Source organism: Lytechinus pictus, chromosome 3 (assembly GCF_037042905.1).
Source record: "Lytechinus pictus isolate F3 Inbred chromosome 3, Lp3.0, whole genome shotgun sequence".
NCBI classification, from domain to species: Eukaryota; Metazoa; Echinodermata; class Echinoidea; order Temnopleuroida; family Toxopneustidae; genus Lytechinus; species Lytechinus pictus.
In genome coordinates, this window is record NC_087247.1 from 8,412,456 (window position 1) to 8,435,013 (window position 22,558).

The window sequence follows — 22,558 nt, forward strand, 5'->3', positions numbered from 1 at the left end:
TATTAGTGTTGAATGTAATTTTTCTTGCTAGGCCTACTGATTTTTTTTATTTGTTATTTTTACCTCTGTCATTTTTTTTTACCTCTGCCATTAATTGCGTCTGCATCTGCCGCGCTATTTTTAATTTTTGCCACTGCATTTTTTTTCTCTGCCATATGCCCATATGTTTAGACCGAAACCTAATCAAGGGCGGATGCCGGGAGTGGGCCGATCAAAAATAGAAATAAGTAGAAAAGAAAAATAATGAAAATGGAAATAGGTGATCAGTGAAGGGGAGAAAAATGAAAAGGGGAGAAAAGGCGACCGCACACCTTACGATTGGTCTGCGACTCAAGTTTTGGAATACAACGTAGTAGAATTTGAGACTTGGAATTTCTTACTGCATGTGTAATGCTCAAATTCATCGTACGAATACCTATGTTCAAATCTGTGACTATGCTATCATCCTTCTTAGAATAAAAGCAATTTCAATATCTAGTCGTAATCACTAGCGTACCTACGGGGGGGGGGCAGGGGGGCACTCTGCCCCCCTGACGAGTGACAACCCATGCAAAAACGTATCTTTACCCCCCCTGACGGGCTTGAAAAACCTTTTTTGCCCCCCCCCCCCCCTGACGAGCTTTAAGACCTTCAATGCCCCCCTGACGAGCTTGAAGACCTTTTTTTTTTTTTTTTTTTTTTTTTTTTTTTTTTTTTTTTTGCTTGTCAAATTTTTGGGCGGACGGTTTTGCCCCCCTGTGGAAAATCCTAGGTACGCCACTGGTCGTAATGACGTCATATCAGTCGTACGATTGGCTACGATTCGAAACTAATTTGGCCTTTACTCCAAAATAAAGGCTTGCAATCTTTCAAAATGGTTATATTAGTATTCTTTCAATTAATTTTAACCTTGAATAAAATGATATGTTCCATTTACATTTTCAGAAAATGAGCAAAATGCGATTTGTTCAAAATCGGATCGCGAACAGTCGTAAGGTGTGCGGTGGCCTTAAAGGGGAATGAAACCTTTGGAACAGATAGGTTTGTGTCTAAACAGAAAAATAAAAAAATAAAAACAAAGAAAATTTGAGAAAAATCGGACAAATAATGAGAAAGTTATGAGCATTTGAATATTGCAATCAATAATGCCATAGAGATCCTCCTATTGGCAATGCGACAAGGATGTGTGATGTCACATGTGAACAACTTTCCCTTTGATGGACTATAAAATACCCCAAAAATGTATCTTTTTGCCTTTTCTGATGATGATACAAACTCTTTATCCATGATGTATTCTTTAAAAATCTGTATTACATGCCCTCCTATAGAAAGAACACATGATCTACTGATGGATGTGATAAAAGAGGCAGTTTAAAAGAAATATATACTAAAATAATGGGGAGAGTTGTTCACAAGTGACATCACACATCTTTGTCGCATTGCCAATTTGAGGATCTCCATAGCATTAGTGATCATAATATTCAAATGCTCATAACTTTCTCATTATTTGTCCGATTTTTCTCAAACTTTCGTTGATCTGTTTCTTTGATTTTTCTGTTTTCACACAAGCTATCTTGTTCCAAATGTTTCATTCTCCTTTAAGAGACTGTGCCGACTGTGTATATAGGCCTGCCAAAAAAGCTGGCGAAAACTGAAACTGTCCTGTTCACCACTCGCTTCGCCCTCTCTCAAAGATCAGTAAATATATAAGGGATCTGCACATGCAGGTGATGTATTTGAATATTTGCCTATAAATCAGTCGACGGTAAAACAAAACATTATTATCTGCAATTGCATTCCACGAACTGTAAAAGTAAATTCAATGTGTACCAACCATAGAGATATATACTAATAACGCTAGTGGTACCAACTGGTACTGAAAGAATATACCCCCCCCCCCCCTCCCCTGCCAGCAATAAAAAAAGTGTTCTTTCCTATGCTTCAAGTGCAATTAAATAAATTCCCCGGTCTAAGAAATTGAAAAGATAACAATATCATTGTTATCATTTCATTTTCTATATAAGATAACGAAATTAGGCTTATATATATAGCGACAATTATCCTAAGTTTACCCCCCCCCCCATGTTACTAATGGGTCTGGTATAGTTGGGAAGAGGGTTTAGGTGGTTAGCTAACCTTTCCCCGTCCCCGGAGAGAAAAAAAGTTAGTTAAAAGCTAGAGGGGAAGATAGTGTGGTACTTTGGTGACATAATTCTGCTCATGTCTTTTTGCCTATTTGTTACTCTTTTTTGTATCTTTATTGATATAAATTAACATAATTTGTTACTCGGGTAAATACATTATAAATACCTGCATTCTAGGGTTTCGGGCATTCAGAGGATGTCTATATCTGTTGCTAGCGATTCATCCAGTAAATCATATATATGCGGACATTTGAACTACTGTACTTATATCATCTATATGATGGACGATTGGTTCCAATCAGTGGACATTCAACCTGGAAAACTTATGTTAGCAGGGGCTCGGAACCGGGCGCTTGGAACGAAGGGGGTTTAAGTCCCCCATTTTTTCAGCAAATGTGTACAAAAACGTTAAAAAATGCCTTTCTCATTCTGTTTTTTTTTTTTGCATGGCCACCCCCGGCCCCCTAACCCACCCCATTTTCAAAACCCTTGCTTAGTGTAATACTAATTAGTTATGCTACCCATAAATTCTTTTATAGGATTTTTGAATTTCTTCTTTTCAGGGGCCTGGCTGGTATTAAAAAAAATCAGCTCGCGTTATTTTTCTATCTGGAGTAATGATCGAAGACCTAAATAAACTCCTTTTTTGAGAAACAACCTATTAAAATATAAATTATACATAAATGTGAACCTCGATCCTACCCGTGCTTGATCAATCCCTCTGGTCCATATTTTTTTCAGAACCTGACCCCCCCCCCCCCCCATAAATTCTAGATAGAATTCATGTGGGGGATCGAGCCGGGGAACGATTTTTGTGGACGGGGTACAGTTTCTTTCTGTTCTACTTCTGCTATTCCTGTTATTACCCCGGACTATATATTCCTCTCACTTACCCTCCTACATGGCTTGTTCTTCATGCTCGACCCCCCCCCCTGATCTCTCCTCTAGAGGAGAGATCAGTGCCCCCCCCCCCTTCGGTTTGGGAGTATGGAACTCCGATTACTATGCAGTTCAGTGAAAATTTGAATATGTATTTATATTTTTATAATTCAAATGAAATGAATAGACAATGATTTTTTCATATGTATAAATATAATCAGAAGAATATAATCCCCAAATAACGGATTAAATAGCGCTGAGAATGGTATAATAATGTCCGAAACTACAATAATAATAGTGGACAATCGGCATACCATACACATTACTCGCTCAGGCGCGGCCGAAGTCGAAGACAGTTACCCAAAACTAAGGCAAAAGACGCGAGAGATTTTTAATTTCTGTTGCTGAAAATGGATACAGATGATGAAGAGGTAGTCCTTAAGGTGAGGATGCAATATTTATTTCCTTCAATATAATAATGAAACTAAGATATCAATATGACAAATGTACAAATGTCCGCAAGAGATATCTGCCCTCAGCCTTGGGGAGCTCCGCTCTGGCCTCCGCCGCCGGAGCGGCGAAGCTCGGGCCCTGGATGCGGTCAAGAATCGCAGGACGGAAAAACCGTCGATACATATAAATAGGCTTAAAGGTATTGTTTAACTTTGACTTTGTCAGCAGCCGATTTAAAAAAATCTCAAACCAAGATGAAACATGTGTACAAGTGCATGTATTAGAACTAATAAACCCTGAAAACAACCATTATTGAGAATGAAAAGCTAAAACTACAATTTGAATTACAAAAAAAATAACAAGGCAAACCCCGATTTTGTAAATAGGCGTCTTATAGACGCCTAAATAGTACACATAAGTGTATGGGATGAAATTAAGATGGTGTTTTCGGTCACTTTATATTTCAATTTTGAAGCACTAAATAATTATTTTCGAACGCAATTTTTTCTGGGCTTCATTTTTGTAACATATCACAGACACAGGTGACAAGTGTGACCTAAGTTCTAGCTCAGATTTTTTTAAAGTCAAACCAATGTTAACAAATCACTTTAAAATACTTAAGTTTGCACTTAAATCGATTTTCATTATGTCATCTTTCAATACCATCTCATCAATATGAATCAATATCAATATGAATAATGAATCTACTTTTAGCACAAAAAAGGAAAGAAAAAAGAGAGGAATTAAGGGAGAATTATTAGTATGCACCCAGTCCCAGGCCAGACAGTGTCATGTGACTCATGTCCACACACACTCACACGTATTGCAAGTTTAGTATTGTATACCTAACCACACACAACTTTGAGAATAGACTGGATAAGTTTTGGAAATGTGAACCAGTGATTTTATAGTTTGATGCTGACCCACCAGGATCAGGACATGATCCGGCCAACCTAAAAAGAGTAGAAAGAATTTGGAGCTGAATACAGTCTTAGGACTGCATTCAGAAGAATTCATAAGTAGATCTAAGTAATAAAATGAAAAAAAAAGGAAGGAAAGAAAAAAGGAAAGGAAGAAAGGATGAAAAGGGAAGGAAAGAAAGAAAAATAGATAAGAAAAATGAGATGAAGGGAGAAGAAAGAAAAGGGGAAAAAATGAATTAAAGTAAAATGATTAGAAAAAGAAATAAAAATAAAGTAAGAAAAAGAATGAAGGATAGATAAAAGTTTCCCTTCTCTCTTTGAAAGAAAGAAACAGAAGAAAAGAAAAGATGAGAAAAGGAGGAGGGAAGGAAATACAACAAAAGAAAGAAAAATAACAGAGAAGAACAATCAGAAAGAAATAAGGAAAGAATTAAGGAAGGAATGAAAGAAAGAAATAAAGAAAGCAAGGGAAAAAAAGGAAAGAAAAATTAAAGGATAGAAAGGAATGAAGAAATTATTTTTTTTAAAGAAGGAAAGAACTAGAAAAAAGATTGAATGACATAAAGAAGGAAAGAATTAAAAAAATAAATGGACACAGAAAGAAAACTAGGAAAGATTGAAAAGAAAGATAGATGGAACGGAATAGGGCATGAAGGAAGGATAGAAGAAGGGATTAAGAAAAAAAGAGGAAAGAAAACAAAGAAAGAAAGGAATAGAACTTCGAAAAAGGAAGAAAGCTCAAACTTAGAACACAAAAAAAAACCAATCGTCTGAAATTCTACATACATTTATATTAAATTTCAATGACATATTCTGAAAATATGTTTAAAAAATCATTAGAAATATATTTTAGAAATTTCAAAGTGAAACATTGTCAAAGTAGAAAATTAGATGAATCATTGTGGCACTCACGTCCACATGCACTTTTTTCCCCACTACGTCTGGACCAATCGATCACAAGAGGACTCAAAACAAAGAATGAAACAGTTATGAAACTCGATCCTTTGATCATGTCTCCAAATCAGTAATTTGAGAATCCATATAATTATAACAATTTCACAATTTTGTGATTATTTTTGTGGGAAAACTATTTTTCATGCGAGATTGTTCACTCTGATTCAGAGTTTGATCGGGAGGTGCTGGTGCAGCATGCAGTTGAAATCCCTATTTATAAAATAGGTGTATTATTTCAAGCATCGCGATTGGCCAATACGCGTCACATGACACCCAACTTTTTTGGTGCACTGCACGGCAGTGCAAAAGGTGCGCAACGAAAATTGACATTGCACGCTCAAGCAAACCAGTGCGGTAGAAGTCCCGGGAGAAGTCCAACAAAACTGTACTGTAACTTTTCAAGAATTTGTTTCTGTGTTGCTATTTTATAAAACAAATAATGCACTTGCTCTGTCGTGCGTAAAAGTAAATGCAGAGAAAGCTCGGTTTCTTCAGATGGTGCACGCTGGGCACTCGCCGCCAGCGGCTCGTGCACAGTGCGGCACCTATCTAAAGAAACCTTGCGTGCTCTGCATTTCCACTAACGCACTCGGCTGCATGCATTATTTGTATACTATCAGCTCTGGTGTAGCAGGCCTGGCCATCAGTTACATGCATGTATGCTGACACTTTGTGTGTGTGTTTAAGTGTAGATCAAAGAAAATGACGCAAATTCGCTTGCAATTTGAAGCAAGGAAACTTGTAAACCCGATCTTGTTTCTCATTAATATGAAGAAAAAAATGCGCTATTGAATCGTATAATAAATAACAAAAGAATTAGTGAGTTATGTGATGTCATCGATTCCCTCATTTGCATACTAATCAGGATGTACAAATAACTTGTGAAATTAATGTATTCTGTTGTACAGGGTTCTCCTCTCTATCAGTATTTAAAAGAAGCTTGTCCAGATGATGGTTTCCAGTGTTTCCAAAGAACAGCTGGGGTTGAGGGTGCAATATCACCAGGAAAACAGAGAAGAGGTCTCACAAAGCGCCTTCGTGATGTTTGTAAAGTCATCCAGGTAATTACTGAAACAATGAATGAATGGCTGAGTGACTGGATGGATGGATGGATGGATGGATGGATGGATGGATGAATGAGTGAGTGAGTGAGTGAGTGAGTAAATGAATGAATGGCTGAATGAATGAATGACTGAATGAATGGCTGAATGACTGAATGAATGGCTGAGTGACTGGATGAATGGATGGATGGATGGACGAATGGATGAATGAATGGCTGAGAGACTGGATGAATGAATGAATGAATGAAAATTATTGATTGATTGATTGATTGATTGTTTACTATATTTCCAACTGAAAAAAAAGTATTTCAGTGACATCGTATGTATGAATAATATAAAGAAGAGCAAATCACCTACGTATGGTCAATATCTATGGAAACAGGGATTTGCTAACAAGCAAATGCTCATAGTTTGTGGACCCCTAAAAATAAATAAGTAGAGTGAGTGTGTCCATGATTGATGCTTAGTTTATTGGTTGACTGGATAGATGGTAATAAAAGAATGACTTACCGATTGATGGATAGAATGATAAATGATTTTATAGATAGAGTTTTAAACTATATACATGTGGATACAATGCCATTTCACAGTATGAAAATTTATGCTCATATGATTATCGTCTGTGATACAAAATGAATGTAGATGTATGTGACCCTGTCCATGCAGCATAATATACTGAAATAAATAAAGGATGTAAATAGCTATAAATTTCAAGTTGAATTACGTATTTGTACAAATATATCCATTGGACAGCTTGTACTTTTTTATCTCTTCTTTCTTCACAATTTCTTCACAATGTTCTCTTGCCCTATACATGGTACTTATCATTCAAAATGCTTTTTAATTTCCATTTCCTTTACAGGTGGGGATAACCAAAATTACACATGGAATTGTGTTGCCTGTGGACAGGCAAGAATTTTTAGCATATTTAGTAAGTTTCTCTAAATTCTAAGTTTGAACTAAGTTCATGATATACATTTCAATGTAATGATGGTTTTTGTTATTTTCAATTTCATATCTATTTTGTCTGTTTTTTTTTACTGGAAATAATTTTACCTCTTCACTTTTTTGCCACTACTTTCACCTCATTTAAAAATTTGAAAAGACCCCCCCTTATAAAAACAATAATTTTCAACTAATTATTGGCACTTCATTGCATGGTATGTTTCCAAAAAGTTATAGATCCATGTGAATCTTACACAATGTTTATTCTCTTTCACTTGTTATTGGCAGAATAACCATAAAGTTCCGAAGTTTTATACTCTTGCAATGAGAAGCAGATGTTTGAATGAAGATGATGCGGCTGTATTGTCGACATTACTTGGCGTTTCTGATAAACCTAAGCAAAGTGGAGCAAAGATCATTTTCTGGTTGATTATGTAAGTATCAAAGGAAGGTTTAGTCTTATTTTGCATCTGAAATGCTGTAAAAATTAAAAGAGACCCTAAGATTTTTAGTTTGTCATAAGATGCACTGTTATATGTGATAAATTCTAGCAAGACAGAACATGTTAGGTTAAAGAAAGATTTCTTCAGAACATGATTATTAAGGTAATTCTGTCAAAACACGAATTATATATTTCTGATGTTTTGACCATTAAAACTTACCCACTAAACATGAATGATCTATTAATTAAGGAAAAAAATCTCAATGATGAGTTTTATATAAGTTGCCTTCAAATTATCAAAATTCAGTGCTTTATTTGATATTTGCCCATTTTATAATCACTTTTTGAGGTACTTTTTATTTTATTTTGATAAATTAATATTTTGTTGTTTTTTGTTTTTGTGTGTGTGTGTATTCAATTTTGTTAATGTTAATTGTGATGGCTATCGTAGTTTACTCCTAACATCCTGTGGATAGAGATTAAATAAAACACGGGCCTTTCTTTACTTATGGAAGAAAACTTTATGGCCCGAATTCACAAAGGTGGATTAGAAAACCCACGGTTAAGTCCATGGTTTATGTAGATTTCCTGTATAAATTACGCTTAATTTAGCGCGTATCGGGCGCGTGTATAAAAAATGCCCAATGCTGATGCGCGCTTTTGTCGCAGTGTGCCAAATTGACGCCTGTTACCATGGTTAGATACGCTATTTTATTCATGAGTCCAAGGATTTGAGTAATGAGTCCACTCTTCAAACAGTGGACTCCTGAATAAAATAGCGTGGATAACCACGGCAACAGGCGTCAATTAGGTGCACTGTGACAAAAGCGCGCATCAGCATCAGCATTGGACATTTTTTAATATTCGCGGTAAAATAAGCGTAATTTATACAGAAAATCTGCATAAACTATGGACTCATCCGTGGGTTTTCAAAACCACCTTTGTGAATTAGGGCCTATATGATTCTTCACATATTAGAAATTTACACAGTCTATGCAAGGCATGTGCATCAGCAGTAAATCGTTGTTATCCTCATGATATGGTATGGATGTTTTTTGTTATCCTATTCAGTCTTGGTCTACTGATGCTCAGTCATACCATGTTCCTATCTGGGGTCTGTCATCCAAAGTTGCTGCTGAATGCTGTGGAAGCTTTCAATGCCCTGGACATCCTTGTGTACGCTGTTGTCATGACGATTTTGTTTCTCAGTCTGATGTGGCAAGTTGGTGTTCTGTGGCAGGTACGGATATTCTTTGCTCCTTCATTGGGTAAACCTTTCTTGCGCTTCTTTCACATCATTGCATGTTTACAGAATAATTTCTACAATTCTTTTCTCCTTCATGTTTGTACAATAGAAACTGGAAATAGTTGGTAGTTTAAAGAATAAGTACTTATCAGTATAAATTGTAACTTGTGTCGTTATTTTTCCATATAAAATTAGGTAGTAAAAAATACAAAGTAATGTGTGTACGTCATTAAAGCTGGTTTTTATGTTTCATATCAAGAGGGTTGACATTTTTTAAAGGTATGATGTATATCATCTGAATAAATTCCAGGTATAAATCTTGATGAAATTTTCAATTTTTATGAATTTTTTTTATCATGAAATGTAGGACATTACTGACATCAATATAGACTATCAATTAAATGGTGTATGAAATTCATGAAAGTATTTCCACACTCTTAATAAAAGTTAGTGAATTTTACTGCTAAAACAACATTCATTAAGATTTTTTTAAATCTTTATTCAAATTTGGTTATAAGACTGGTTTTAGTAGGGACTGTGTAAAGCAATGGTATGAATGAGTTAGAAATACAAACAGCAAGAAAGGAAATGCATTTGATTTGAATGTGAACACATGGATAGAAGATGAAAATACCATGACATTTAAATAATAATAACCAAAATGTAAACAAAAAAACTTACAAATAGAATTAAAAAGACAACATAATTACTCTTTTAAGAAATTGTTAAGTATACAGAAATGGAGTTATGTAATGAGGCAAAGGTTTGACAGGGCTGAGTTTTTTTATATGGTGCACTGTTTTTTGAAAATTTATGAGCAAGAGAAGCGAGTGAGCAAAAATAATTGATAATTATCAAGACAATTTTGAGTACTTAAAACCATTGCACTGTTCCATATTACTGTTTTTTTAAATCAATTTTAATTTTGCAATAAATTTGGCATGTAAAAAGTCTCATCATTGAGATATGTAAAAGGAAGTTAGATGAAAACCGTAAAATACAGCACAGCAGTTTAACAGCAAAATATGGTTGTTAATTGAATAATGTCTGTTTTTATGCATCCAATAGAAATGGATGTGGTCTAAAGTTTTCATTTTTAAACCTGATTTCATCATTGCCTTTCTATGTTGTTTTATTTTTATAGTATTTCAGATTATGGAGGGCTCATCGTCATCAGGATAAAAGTTTTGATAAGTTTTTGTATTCCCAAAAGTCATTCGGACATTTCCTGAAAAAGTCGGTGCTCTATGTCCAAGAGGTGGAAGTCATTTTAAGAGGCTATACAATGTGAGTTTAAAACTAATACTAGTGATATACAGCACATCCTAGAAAAAAAAAATTATTCATCCTTTATGATAAATCAATCACAGTTATATCACATGCTGTAAAGAATAGAGTCACTTCTGTCATCTGGTCTAATTCATATGATACAGACCCTTATTGAAACTTTGATCAACAAGTGGGTCTTCACACAAGACTAGCATATAAAAAACTTGCTGTTTCAATTGAGCAAAAGGGCCTTCTGTACGCAAGTCATTGTAGGCTTCACATTCAGACCACTTTGCTCGAGTTCGCACCCTAGTTGTCATTTATCGAGGGGAGTCAGTGTATCACTGTAAAAAATATGCTCAGTGGAGACAGTTAACCTTCTATAGCCATTAGCAAGGACAAATATTTTTACTTTGAATTAGGATTTTACACTATGGATTGCTGCTTGCTTTGTTATTAAAGGTTAAGTCTTTTTAAGTGAGTGTTTAAAATCAACTCGAATGTATGTTACAGTTTAAAAGAACTGGCATGAATGTTATCGTCTGCAGTGTGAGAAGAGATACAATGGATCTTCTTTGTCTTTTCATTTAGGATGACACCATTCACCCCCATATCTCATCTGGAGAGGGGTAGCCAAACACAACTCCAGTGTCCTGCTCTAAGACAGGCCATCTTCCAAGCTGCAAGAAACCAGTTTATGTCTTTGAGGCAAGCCATGCTGTCAACCATAGATGATGCTCGATTAAGAGAGGAAGAGCATAGAGATTTAGAAGATCTTTATCTGGCAACCACCGATTTGCAACGTCTAGCTGGAGACTTGTCAATTTTAACTGATGTAAGTGAAGGAAATATTTCTCATAATTAAAAAAAAATGCAGCTCAATTTGAAGACAGACTGGCTAAAATGAGTTCCAAAGTCTTTATTAGGCAGTATATATTTGTGATAGTTGACCAAATAAAACTTGCTAAAAATCATACTCCATGAAAAGCTTTCAGTTCAATCGTGCCTTCACATGAAGTTAAATTTGAATAATTAATAAAGAGAGAAAAAGAAGAATAAACAAGCACAACGCTGAAATTTCCTCAAAATCCACTGTAAAAATAAGAAAGTTATGACATGATAAAGTTTAGTTTAATTACACGAAACAGTCTTGAAGAATTCTTTTGCAGCTCGTTTTGAAAGCTAAACTGGGATGGCTGCATGTGCAGTCAATGGCTAACAGTGACCGTCGTAGATTATTTACAAAAATGATATATGAGAGAGCAGAAGACACTCACTTTTTCTTGTTCATTTTGTGTCATGAAATTTTTCAAAAACTTACTTTTCGAAAAATTGTTATGTTCTAGGATTTCAGTTAGTATCTACGTCAAAATCGACCTTCATATTAAAGAAATACAAGAAAAGAAATGTTTATTGATATATGGAACATTTCCTAAAATCTGCTTTCTTTTTTTTACTTGTTCAGGATGGTACAGGACCGTATCCGACTTCATATTTAAAGGTAAATATGTACTGTTGGGGTGCTTCTAATTATATCTGTGAATGTACATATATATATATATGATTTTTATGCATTTACTTAGAGTATTTATTTGAAACAAAATAGTTGAAGGATATTTAAAGGTCAAGTCCACCCCAGGAAAATGCTGACTTGAATAAATAGAGAAAAATCAAACTAGCATAGTGCTGAAATTTCATCAAAATCGGATGTAAAATAAGAAAGTTATGACATTTTAAAGTTTCGCTTATTTTTCACAAAAGAGTTATATGCACAACTAGGTGAGTCAGTCGATGATGTCCATCACTCACTATTTCTTTTGTTTTTTATTGTTGGAATTATACAATATTTCATTTTTTATAGATTTGACAATGAGGACCAACTTGATTGGGGTGGACTTGTCTTTTGAATTATTGATACCGAGTAATAAAGACGAATTTAACATTATCCTATCTAAAAGGAGCCCTCAGAGTGGACTTGGCACATTATAAATCATATCTATTATCAATATCATTATTGAAAAATACAGCAGAGTAGAGACATGCTTGAAGCCTTTCAATTTTCACATCTCAAAAGCAATTGCAAACTTTCTGGTTTATTCTTAGCAAAAGTTCTGTTGAAGTTGATATATTTTATTCCACGTTAGAGATATTCATTTTAGCTGTAAAAATTTTCATTTGATAAGTACAGTGAAACCAGTGTGTATGGCTCCATGGATCCGACTGAAACCAGTTAAAACTTCCAGTTATCAAAGTTAGCAGAATTGAGCTCTGTGCTTGAATAAATGTATATATATATTTTTTTTTAATCCTCTTTTTTATTTCGTTCTTTTAGGCTATTTCTAATCTGTACAGTGATCAGTTGTCTGAGTTTATCAGAAGATATCTCCTGTGTCTCAAACCTGATCTGTTGGCTGATTCTTCAGGTACGTTTACACATTTAATGAAATGCATTAGAAAGGGGCTGGGACTTTTTGCTACATGTGCCTTTGTCGAATTATGAAACGATAAACTCCTTGTAGAATGAGAACAGTCATCTAGACATATCTTGTAACTTATTGTACGAGTCAGAGATAGACACTTTGTATAACAAATGGCCTAGCAACTTCTCCCAGTTTGTATCAATAATTCTGTTGAAAAGTATGTTTTCAAGAATAATGTACAAAGTGAAATACCCTTACAAAATGGTATTATAGCAGACAGAGGTGAAAAAATTTGTGAGACTACCTGACAATGACAGCACAGGTGCCCTTTGGTAAGCCATATTTCCCCCTTTTATGAATCCTATCAGAGAGTAATTAATACCAAAGTTAAACATTTTCAGACAAAGCTGTACAGCGAGACTTTGAAGGAAACAATAATCTACAACCAACTTACTGTTTGTTTGAATTCCTTGATCGTGTTGAGGAAAATATTACAGAAGAGAAGTTGTCAAGAAGTAAGCTGGGTTTTTATATGTCCCAGTGGGATAAAGTGAAGTATTTGGGGTTGCTAGACTGAAACAAGGGAACATGTGGAGATAATTATTGTCGGAAGAGGTAGTATGGTATGAGTACAACATTTTTTTATCATTATTTGCCCATAGGAGTCACATCTAGCTCACATTCAACACTAGACAATGTCACAATGTTAGCAGGTCGGGATCTTGCAACCCTGAAGAACTCTTACAAGCTTCATCAACCAATGTCACCACTCCCGTCAGATGTCAATACACAGAACAAAGCCTGTGAGACCGGAGAGATTTGGGGGCCCTCTAATATCCTCCCTTCTGCAGCCCGTGCCCTCAGATTGCATCTGGACGTCACTATGAAAAGGTAGGGGTTGCAATACTAGTTCTGTTTGTACTCCTGGGCCGGTATTCAATTATAAGCAAAACACTTGCTAAAAATCTTTGTGACTTCATAACGTTTGAGCCAAATATTCATTGTGCGATGTATGTTTCCATCTGTGCGCAGAATATATGACTGCATGTATCATCAGGGAAATCAGGGAAAATTATTTTACTTTTTTCCAGTCAGGGAAAAATCAGGGAATTTTATGAAAAATACCTAAAATCAGGGAATTTTGATCAGCCCAAAAGTCGAAAGCACGGTAGTCAGTCAGACTCTGTTATATTTTTTTGCATATCGAAACTGGAAATGGGTTTAAATAATTATCAGGGAAAAATCAGGGAATTTTGTTCTCTTGAAAAGCTGGGAACCCTGATCATGTCTGTAAGCTGCACGCAAGCTAGACTTAAGCCAGGTAGGCGGCTGACTTAGATTAAGCAAAATACCGAGTAAATTCAGGCTTAAGTATTGAATTGAACACCGGACCAGAAACACCTAGGTAAACATACATAAACCTCCAACCCATCCCTTGAACTAATTAAGAGAAGAGGAGGGCCCGTTTTACAAAGAGCTACGATTGATCCAATCAATCGTAAATCTATAGAAATCCATCAGTGTCATAATTTTTTCTACATAAAATGTTTAAAATGTCTTTTGTAAACAAAGGTGAACACACCAAACTGTCAAGAAAACAATGAATTTATGTAATTTACGTCATATCTAGAAAACAGTTTGAACATTCATGCATTTTAGATGTCGACATTGCTGGCTGTCCATAGTTGTGATTGATCGGATCAATCGCAACTCTTTGTAAGACTGAAGCACATTTTTGTGTTTCCCAAGCTTTCCCTCTGCAGAAGAATGTATTAGTGAGACTCAATGTGAAGATTTTGGGTGTTGGTTTGGGTACTTAGATATCACGACTTCATGGTTATGAGGATGATTATAATGATGATGATGAGGAGGAGGAGGAGGAGGATGATGATGACGGTGATGATGGAAAAGTTTAGTTCATAATGATTACATAAAGCTAGACATCATGCTGTTTTAAAATGAAACATAATATTTTGGTAATCTTGTGAACTCTCTTTCTGGCCTTTCTAACTGATTGCATCACAATGTTTATCTGCCTACATTCATGTAGTTTATTTTCAGTATAATTGACTACAGTTTCCTAGATTGAAACCCCAAACACAGATGAAAGAGAAGTGTTATTGCACAAACTTTACACTAAATATTAGAGAAACCTGCCATATGATTATTTTTAACTTTTTTTCCTCTTTATTCTTTCCAGTGCTATGCAGATTGAAAGTAGAACATGTACGGAGGAAGGAACGTCTGACTTCAGGGACTCTGAGATACATGAGCTTGACGAGTTACTGTCAGAGGTCAAAGGTCATCTGGAGGCTTGCCAAACTTGCCTGCATGAAGCCGAGACTGCTCTTGCCAAACTGGCAGGCCATATGGAGCCAGCAAAGCAGAAAGAACCAGGTGAATTTATTGCTTGTCTTCTGGAAATAAATAGAACAATCAGTCATTATGAAAGGAATTGTCATGAAATATGATATGGCTCGTGTATCTGCAATATACTATCAGTATCTTCACAAATATGATTTGCTTAAAAGATGCATATGTTTTTGTTTTGTTTTGTCCCCCTTTTTTTAAATATACATGAAGTTTTCTTTCTCTTATTCTCTCTTTCTCCTCTTCATAATCTCTATCCCTCTTCCCCTTCTCATTTTATATTTCCCTATCTACCCCTCACCCTCTTTTCCTTTATGCCATCTTTCTCTCTCTCGTTATCTCTTTCTCGCTCGCCTCCTTTCTCTCTCGTTTATCTTCCATCTTCTCCTTGTCTTTCTGCTTGATTTGATATCTGCAGTGATGATCAAGACAGAAACCAAAGCTGACCTACCAACACCCCAACATCTAGACTTTATATCACCCAAGGACAAGGATATTGATTTCATTGAAGAAGAGGTGAGCATGACCTTCATTCCACCTCCCTCCAAAAATGAAATAACTAATGATAGTAATAACAATAAAAAATAAATAAAATAACAATGATGATAATAATGATGATGAGGATAATGATGAGGATGAGAATGAGGATGAGGATGAGGATGATGATGATGATGATGATGATGATGAGGGTGATGATGATGATAATACAGTGATAATGATGATGATGAGGATGATGATACAATGATAATGATGATGATAATAATTTACCACAGTTTATTCCAGTCTACCTGTCAAAAGTCAACTGTTATCATGAAGCAAACTCAATTGCTCCAAACTCACCCTAACATAATAGTTAAAGACCTTGTTCAAAGTCAACTGTTATTATAAAGCAAACTCAATTGCGCCAAACTTGCTCTAATATAAAAGTCAAAGACCTTGTTCTTAAAAGTAAACCATTTTTTATGAAACATTTATCTGTTGATCGACTCTGGCAAGTGCTATCCATGTTTGTTTTTTTCCAAAAGTTTTTGTACTAAGTTTTTGTACTCGTAGCCTAAGATCATCACACCAGCAACTTCTTAAGACTCCCAAGACACGTGTAGCATATGGTGCGCGAGCTTTCTCTGCCTCAGCACCTTCTCTCTGGAATAATTTGCCGTTATATTTAAGAATGATACCATCACTGGAGACCTTCAAATCTAAACTGAAGTCTTATCTTTTCTAACAGTATTAGTTATTGTCACTTTGACACTCATCCAAACTTTCTTTCTTTTCTTGTGCGCCTTGGAATAGAATATTTCTAGATAGATGGCGCTATATAAATGCCTATTATTATTATTATTACTATTATGTATTTCCCACATTTCCACTCTTTTTCTTTCACAGGCCTATGTGCAACTCTCCACTAATTGTCTGTTTGTAATATACTGCCTTTTCGTTATTTTGATATTCACTTTTACTCATCTCCCACATGTCTTTATCCTGTAGATATTTGAGGCTTACATTGATCCTGATAGAGATGACGGGATACCCGATTACAGTATGGATGGCTTGATTGAAGAAAGGGTAAGCTAGTGTCTCTGATTTCAAGGGAAATTAATGAATATGTATGAATAACTACATTCTCCACTGATTGTTATGCCTCTGCCCACCACAGATGGTTGCCAGTTTTGATTGTCTGATGGTGATCTGTCCCATTTGTGATCAACTTAAAACTGGATCCAAATATGCATTTAGAATAGACAATGATCTTATTCATTATCTCTTAGTGGGCCATATTTCTCATGATTTCTGTAATCTGATTGGTCGATTTATCTGTGAGACAAAAATATTTTACTGGGTCACCAAGATCAAACAGGTAATATGAGCCCGTATCACCTGTTTGATGTTTAGCTGTTGTTGTTTTAATGTTGTTTTCATTGTTATGCGAATGCCCAGTGCTGATTTCAACCACGTAATGAGGCCGTATTACATGCGTATTCAATCATTGCGCTGCACATTATTTACGCATCAATTTCAATGGCAAATGCGCATTTTTTTTACTGTGATGTCACGAATGACTTCCTTTCAAAAATCACTCTCAAAATGCAGGATTTTGCAATTTTTCAGTTATGTCATTGATTTCCCCTATTCTGCAATAATATAAGGATCCACTTAAGGAGATAAAATCGTTACACCCTGCTTGTTCTTACGAAATAAAGGAAATTTCTAAGTTCTGGTTCCATATTCCATTCGGCCTCTGGCCTCATGGAATATGGAACCAGGACGTAGATATTTCCTGTATTACGTGAACAAGCAGGGTGTAACTAATAGTATTTGGAGTATCAGGGACAAAGAACAAAGGTCACAGTCATACATTCGCAACACCTAAAGAACAGTTTGAGGTATCAACTTCAAATTTGGTTAGTATATGCATACTGGAGGGACAGTGATCAGATACGATCGGGGGTCACAAGGTTAGAGGTCATTTGTTATGATGAAGATCTGATTAGATTTAAGGGTCAAAAGGTCAAAGCTCACAAAAACTTGAAAAATTATGTTTGATATATTTTTGATCTGATAATGGTTTTGGGGGTATAAATTTATATTGTGCGCAGCCGAGGAGTCCGGTGCTGGTATGGTGATCTGGGCATCTTAATACAAAGCTTATCAATCGATCATAGAGTTGATATTGCACACAGTGATCAATGCATTCCTTTATGAAAAATTAGCCTTTTGGTCAATCCTTGTGTTGTGTTACTGGATCCTGAATAATTAAAGGGACATCAGAAATTTAGATAAAAATATTCAACAGTTAGTACACTTGAATGAATGCCTCTCTTAACCCTAAAAAGACTGGGGGGGGGGCTGATTCAGCCCCCCCCCCTCGACATTTTTCGCGATAAATCTGAAACGCGAAAAGCTGGCGCCGCGCCGTTCCATGACTTTTTTCTTTTAAGTCTTGCGCAACTTTTGAGACCAAATTTGCGACCCCCGGGTACGTGGTTGCGAAATTACGCAACATTTTGTGAGTGCATGTCAACCCGAAATTGCTCAAAAACATGAATTTGTGTACAAATCCAATGCAAATTGTGTTTTTAGCCAAAATTCATAAATGTATCATTATTTTTACTCATCAAACTCAATTAATTTCATCTTGTTTATGGTCAAAATAAAGTAGCGGACGATTTTCATTGAAAAAACAATAAAAAACAAAGAAATACATAAGAAATTTGAAAAACAATAAAATACATACATAAGAAAAGATTTTTGATATTGAATTTTTTTTAAAGTACATTTGATCAGAATCCTTCAAAGAGTCTGTGAATAAAAAAATAGCAGTTTAGAGGCCTCATTTAGTTAATTAGAGCAAATCTTTGATTTTACGCATAAATTAGCATAATTAATGAATTATGAGATTTTTCGGAAAATTTGATCCTACAGTCTTGGAGATTATGCCATGGGTAATGCACGTGCCAATTTTCGTCGCGGTCGACGGCCGAGATCATAGGGAGGGCTGAATCAGCCCCCCCCCCCCCAGTCTTCTTAGGCATCGAAATAGCCCAGTCTATTTAGGGTTAAGGCTTGGTATTGTGTATTGTATCAAATCCACATTTCATCATGTCGTCGGAAGAACACCCTTAACACCACACTTTCGCGCATTGCTTATAAAGGGCCGTTTCTCTGCACCGATGAGATGTGCAAAAATGCTCTGCTAAGGGCGTTCTTCCACCGACACAACGATTTAGAGGTGTAATATCTAATCTTGATGTTCTTGATATTTGACAGAGAAAGAGAAAACAAGATTCCGAAGATGCCAAGCACATGTTGGTGGAACTCCACTCGGTGCTGTCTAAAAGAGAGGAAGAGAAGGAGAAGATGAGGAGGGAGAAGAGAAGAATAAGGGAAGGAGATGATTCAGCCGAAGAAAGGAAACCACGTGGAGACGTGATTGGAGGAGAGGTAGATAGTATGAAGGATGATGAAAGGACGAATAACCCAGTTTCTGATGATGATCCATCACATGATTTAGAGAGTGGGAATAGACTTGATGGTTCAATGGATGTGGAAAATAAGCGGACGTCATCACATGAACGTCAGGAAGACAGTAAGATCCATACGGGTAAAGACAAATCCAAACTCGGAGCAAATGAGATAGGTGATTCTGAGGAGTCAGTATCCATAGCAAAGGTACTGGAAGTCGGTGATAATGAGGACGACAGTAGGAATCTTAACCATAATTCTGGGGACTCTATATCAGGAACAAACTTGTTACCAGTCACTGACATTGGAGACGGTCGAGACAGTGATGGCTATGACCACATAAGTAGCCCAGATCCTAGCCACCAGATACCAGAGAATGTTGTCCAGGATGTCCGCACGTCTGGAGGTGGAGAGGGGTACGATGCCTCTGGTATTGGAAGAAGCACAGAGAAATCGATCAGGAGACCCGTTCCAAAGCCGAGGAAAAACATCGGCAAGAGACTGAATCCTCTGACTCAGGGAAACACAGCACATCTTACATCGGGTGCATGTCAGGTTACCTCTGACAATGGTCAGGCTCCCGTAAGGGCCGAAGAAAGCGCTTGTACACCTCAAGAGGATGTGAAACGGGACTCGGGTGAAGAACAAGGTTTGGAGATGGAGGATGGAGAAGGGGCGAGCCCTTGGAGACCGCAGCCCATGGCTATCCCATTCATGCAGGGATTAGCAGCAGAAGCAGTGAGGATATCAAGAGGAAGGCAATCATTGGCTGAAGATACATTTGGAGACTGAATGCACTTCCATCTTGTTATTATTATTATGTATGAGCATCAATATTTATATTTCAATCAAAGGTCAATTCAACCCCAACAATGAATATATTTGAGTTATTAAATAAACTGGGCAGTGGGCACCCAAAATTCATCAAAGTAACATATAAAATAAGGAGTAGCATTTAGGTTTACATAACAGTGATATACATACCTTATTGAGTATTTCAATGAGGGAGCCAAAGATAGCGACACATGAAATATTTACTTTTTTGTCGATAAATGGGCTTTTTATGTATCACAAAATTTTCGATGAGGAATTAAACCAAGTTTTACATTATCACAAAATATGAAACATATATGTACATATTATACTGAGTGCATATCATCATACGCTCCCTCACTTGAATACTGCTTCATGATATGATTTTTGCTGGATTTGTTTAATATTATTATGAAAATGAAAATACTACAACTTTATTATTCTTCATCTTACTTTGATGAAATTTTCTGTGTTACGCTTGTTTGAATTTCACTACTTGTAATGACAAAATTTTAATTCCTGTCATGAAATGGGACAAACAAATCAAATATCCTTTAACTAGATATTTTTAGACAATTGTTTTATGTTCAATTATTATTTAGAAAATATTGACATAATGAGAGAGTGTTCTAAACCTGACATTATGAACTATAATTGATACAATGGTCACTATTTTTGTAAGAATTAAACATAAAAAAACAAGCCATTAGGCCCCCATTCCACAGAACGGAGACCTTTGAAAGACCACTGACATACTTAAAGGGGAATCCAGCCTTGGCCATAAAATGTTGTGTTGGGAAGGAGAAAAATAAATTAAACGGAAAGGTGAAAGTTTGAAAGAAATCGGACAAACAATAAGAAAGTTACAGCTTTTTAAAAATTGAGATCACTAATATTATGTAGATTTCAAATTGGCAACTGGGGAAGTGAATTATGACAAGAGGCAAGGACAACTTTCCCATAGGCCATGTACTTTATTATCAGGGATTTGTGGTTTTCTCCTAAGTACCCATTCCCCTGGGGCAGTAATCTAAATATAACCCAGGTAGTATATTGTGTTTATGTCCTCATGAAAGAAAAATACAATTTGAAATAAAACTTGCAGGAAAAATTGCATTTTAGCCATAATATGTATTGGAGTACATGAAAGAGTAGTCCTTGCCTTACATCACTATGAAATCCCAAATGCGGCCAATTTGAAGTCTCCATGGGTATAGTGATTACCAATATTTACAACTTTTAAAAATTCATAACTTTCTTGTTGTTTGTCCAATATTGATCAAACTTTCACCTATCAACTTGTCCGATTTTTCTTTTCCTTATAAAAACAAGTTTTCATTTGGGTTGGATTCCCCTTTAAAATTGGTGGGGTCTTACAGCGGTCTTCAAGATCACTGAAATTTGTCATCTCTGTGGAATGGCTCAGAAAGACCCCTCAAAGAACTCTGAAAGACTGATGGATATTTCTTGTCTTACTGGTCTTAGACTAGTCCAAAAGAGATCTTTCAATGGTCTTTCAGAGATCTTTTATGCAACAAGTAATCTTTCAGAATTCTTTCCATGGACTTTGCCTGGTCTTTCAATGATCTCTCATGAGTCTTAAGGGGCCATTCCACAGAGAGCAAGACCGCTGAAAGACCTTTCAAAGACCATGAATTTTGGTCGATCTTACAGAGGTCTCTCAATGAACCTACAATGGTCTTTGAGGTCTTACACGAGTCCTGACCAATCTTTCAGCGGTCTTCGTGGTCTTCATGGGCTCCAAAAATTTTTGAAACGGTTCAAAACAGTCTTACAACGGTCTTACAAGAAAAGGTCTTTCAGTGGTCTTTCAGCGGTCTTTCAGCAGTCTTTCGATGAACTTTCAAAGGTCTTCATAGTCTTTCAATGATCTTTCGGCAGTCTCTCAAGATTTTTGCGGAGATCACTGTAAGACTCATGAGAGATCATTGAAAGACGAGGCAAAGTCCATGGAAAGAATTCTGAAAGATCACTTGTTGCATAAAAGATCTCTGAAAGACCATTGAAAGATCTCTATAGGACTAGTCTAAGACAAGAAATATCCATCAGTCTTTCAGAGTTCTTTGAGGGGTCTTTCTGAGCCATTCCACAGAGATGACAAATTTCAGTGATCTTGAAGACCGCTGTAAGACCTCATCAATTTTAAGTCTTTCAGTGGTCTTTCAACGGTCTCCGTTCTGTGAAATGGGGGCCTTACAGTGATCTCCGCAAAAATCTTGAGAGATTGCCGAAAGATCATTGAAAGACTATTAAGACCTTTGAAAGTTCATCGAAAGACTGCTGAAAGACCACTGAAAGACTTTCCCTGTAAGACCGTTGTAAGACTGTTTTGAACCGTTTCAAAAAGTATTGGAGCCCATGAAGATCACTGAAAAATTGGTCAGGACTCGTGTAAGACCTCAAAGACCATTGTAGTTTCATTGAGAGACCTCTGAAAGATCAACCAGAATTCATGGTCTTTCAAATGTCTTTCAGCGGTCTTGTTCTCTGTGGAATGGGGGTTAAAAGCTTTACGAAACATGTAGAAAGGCTTTTGCTATATGATTGTGTCTGACCTATGGATCCATATTAATCATGTGCCCTGAATTTTCTTGCCATTTTTGCCGATTTCACAAGATAAAATAAATAATCTTGTGAAATAAATGTCTAAGTGATAAAATAGAATGTTTAGATTTT

The 22,558-nt window shown here is 36.0% G+C and overlaps 1 protein-coding gene across 1 annotated transcript; it reads left to right on the forward strand.

Annotated features, from left to right (window-relative positions):
- Positions 1-3,305: 3,305 nt before the first annotated feature.
- LOC129257884 (uncharacterized) lies at positions 3,306-20,571 on the forward strand. Its single transcript, XM_064096291.1, has 14 exons — positions 3,306-3,445; positions 6,241-6,393; positions 7,256-7,324; positions 7,627-7,772; positions 8,852-9,020; positions 10,171-10,313; positions 10,887-11,130; positions 11,761-11,796; positions 12,628-12,718; positions 13,378-13,606; positions 14,916-15,112; positions 15,504-15,601; positions 16,574-16,651; positions 18,854-20,571. Exons 1-14 carry the CDS (start codon positions 3,413-3,415, stop codon positions 19,838-19,840), a joined length of 2,673 nt encoding a protein of 890 aa, XP_063952361.1. The 5' UTR covers positions 3,306-3,412; the 3' UTR covers positions 19,841-20,571.
- The last annotated feature ends 1,987 nt before the right edge of the window (positions 20,572-22,558 follow it).

Bases quoted from the DNA above. Each gene is read 5' to 3' on its own strand.
- LOC129257884 (XM_064096291.1), top strand. From the start codon at position 3,413: ATGGATACAGATGATGAAGAGGTAGTCCTTAAG. The intron at 3,446-6,240 runs GTGAGGATGCAA...TCTGTTGTACAG, and splicing joins ATGAAGAGGTAGTCCTTAAG to GGTTCTCCTCTCTATCAGTA. The intron at 15,602-16,573 runs GTGAGCATGACC...TTTATCCTGTAG, and splicing joins TTGATTTCATTGAAGAAGAG to ATATTTGAGGCTTACATTGA.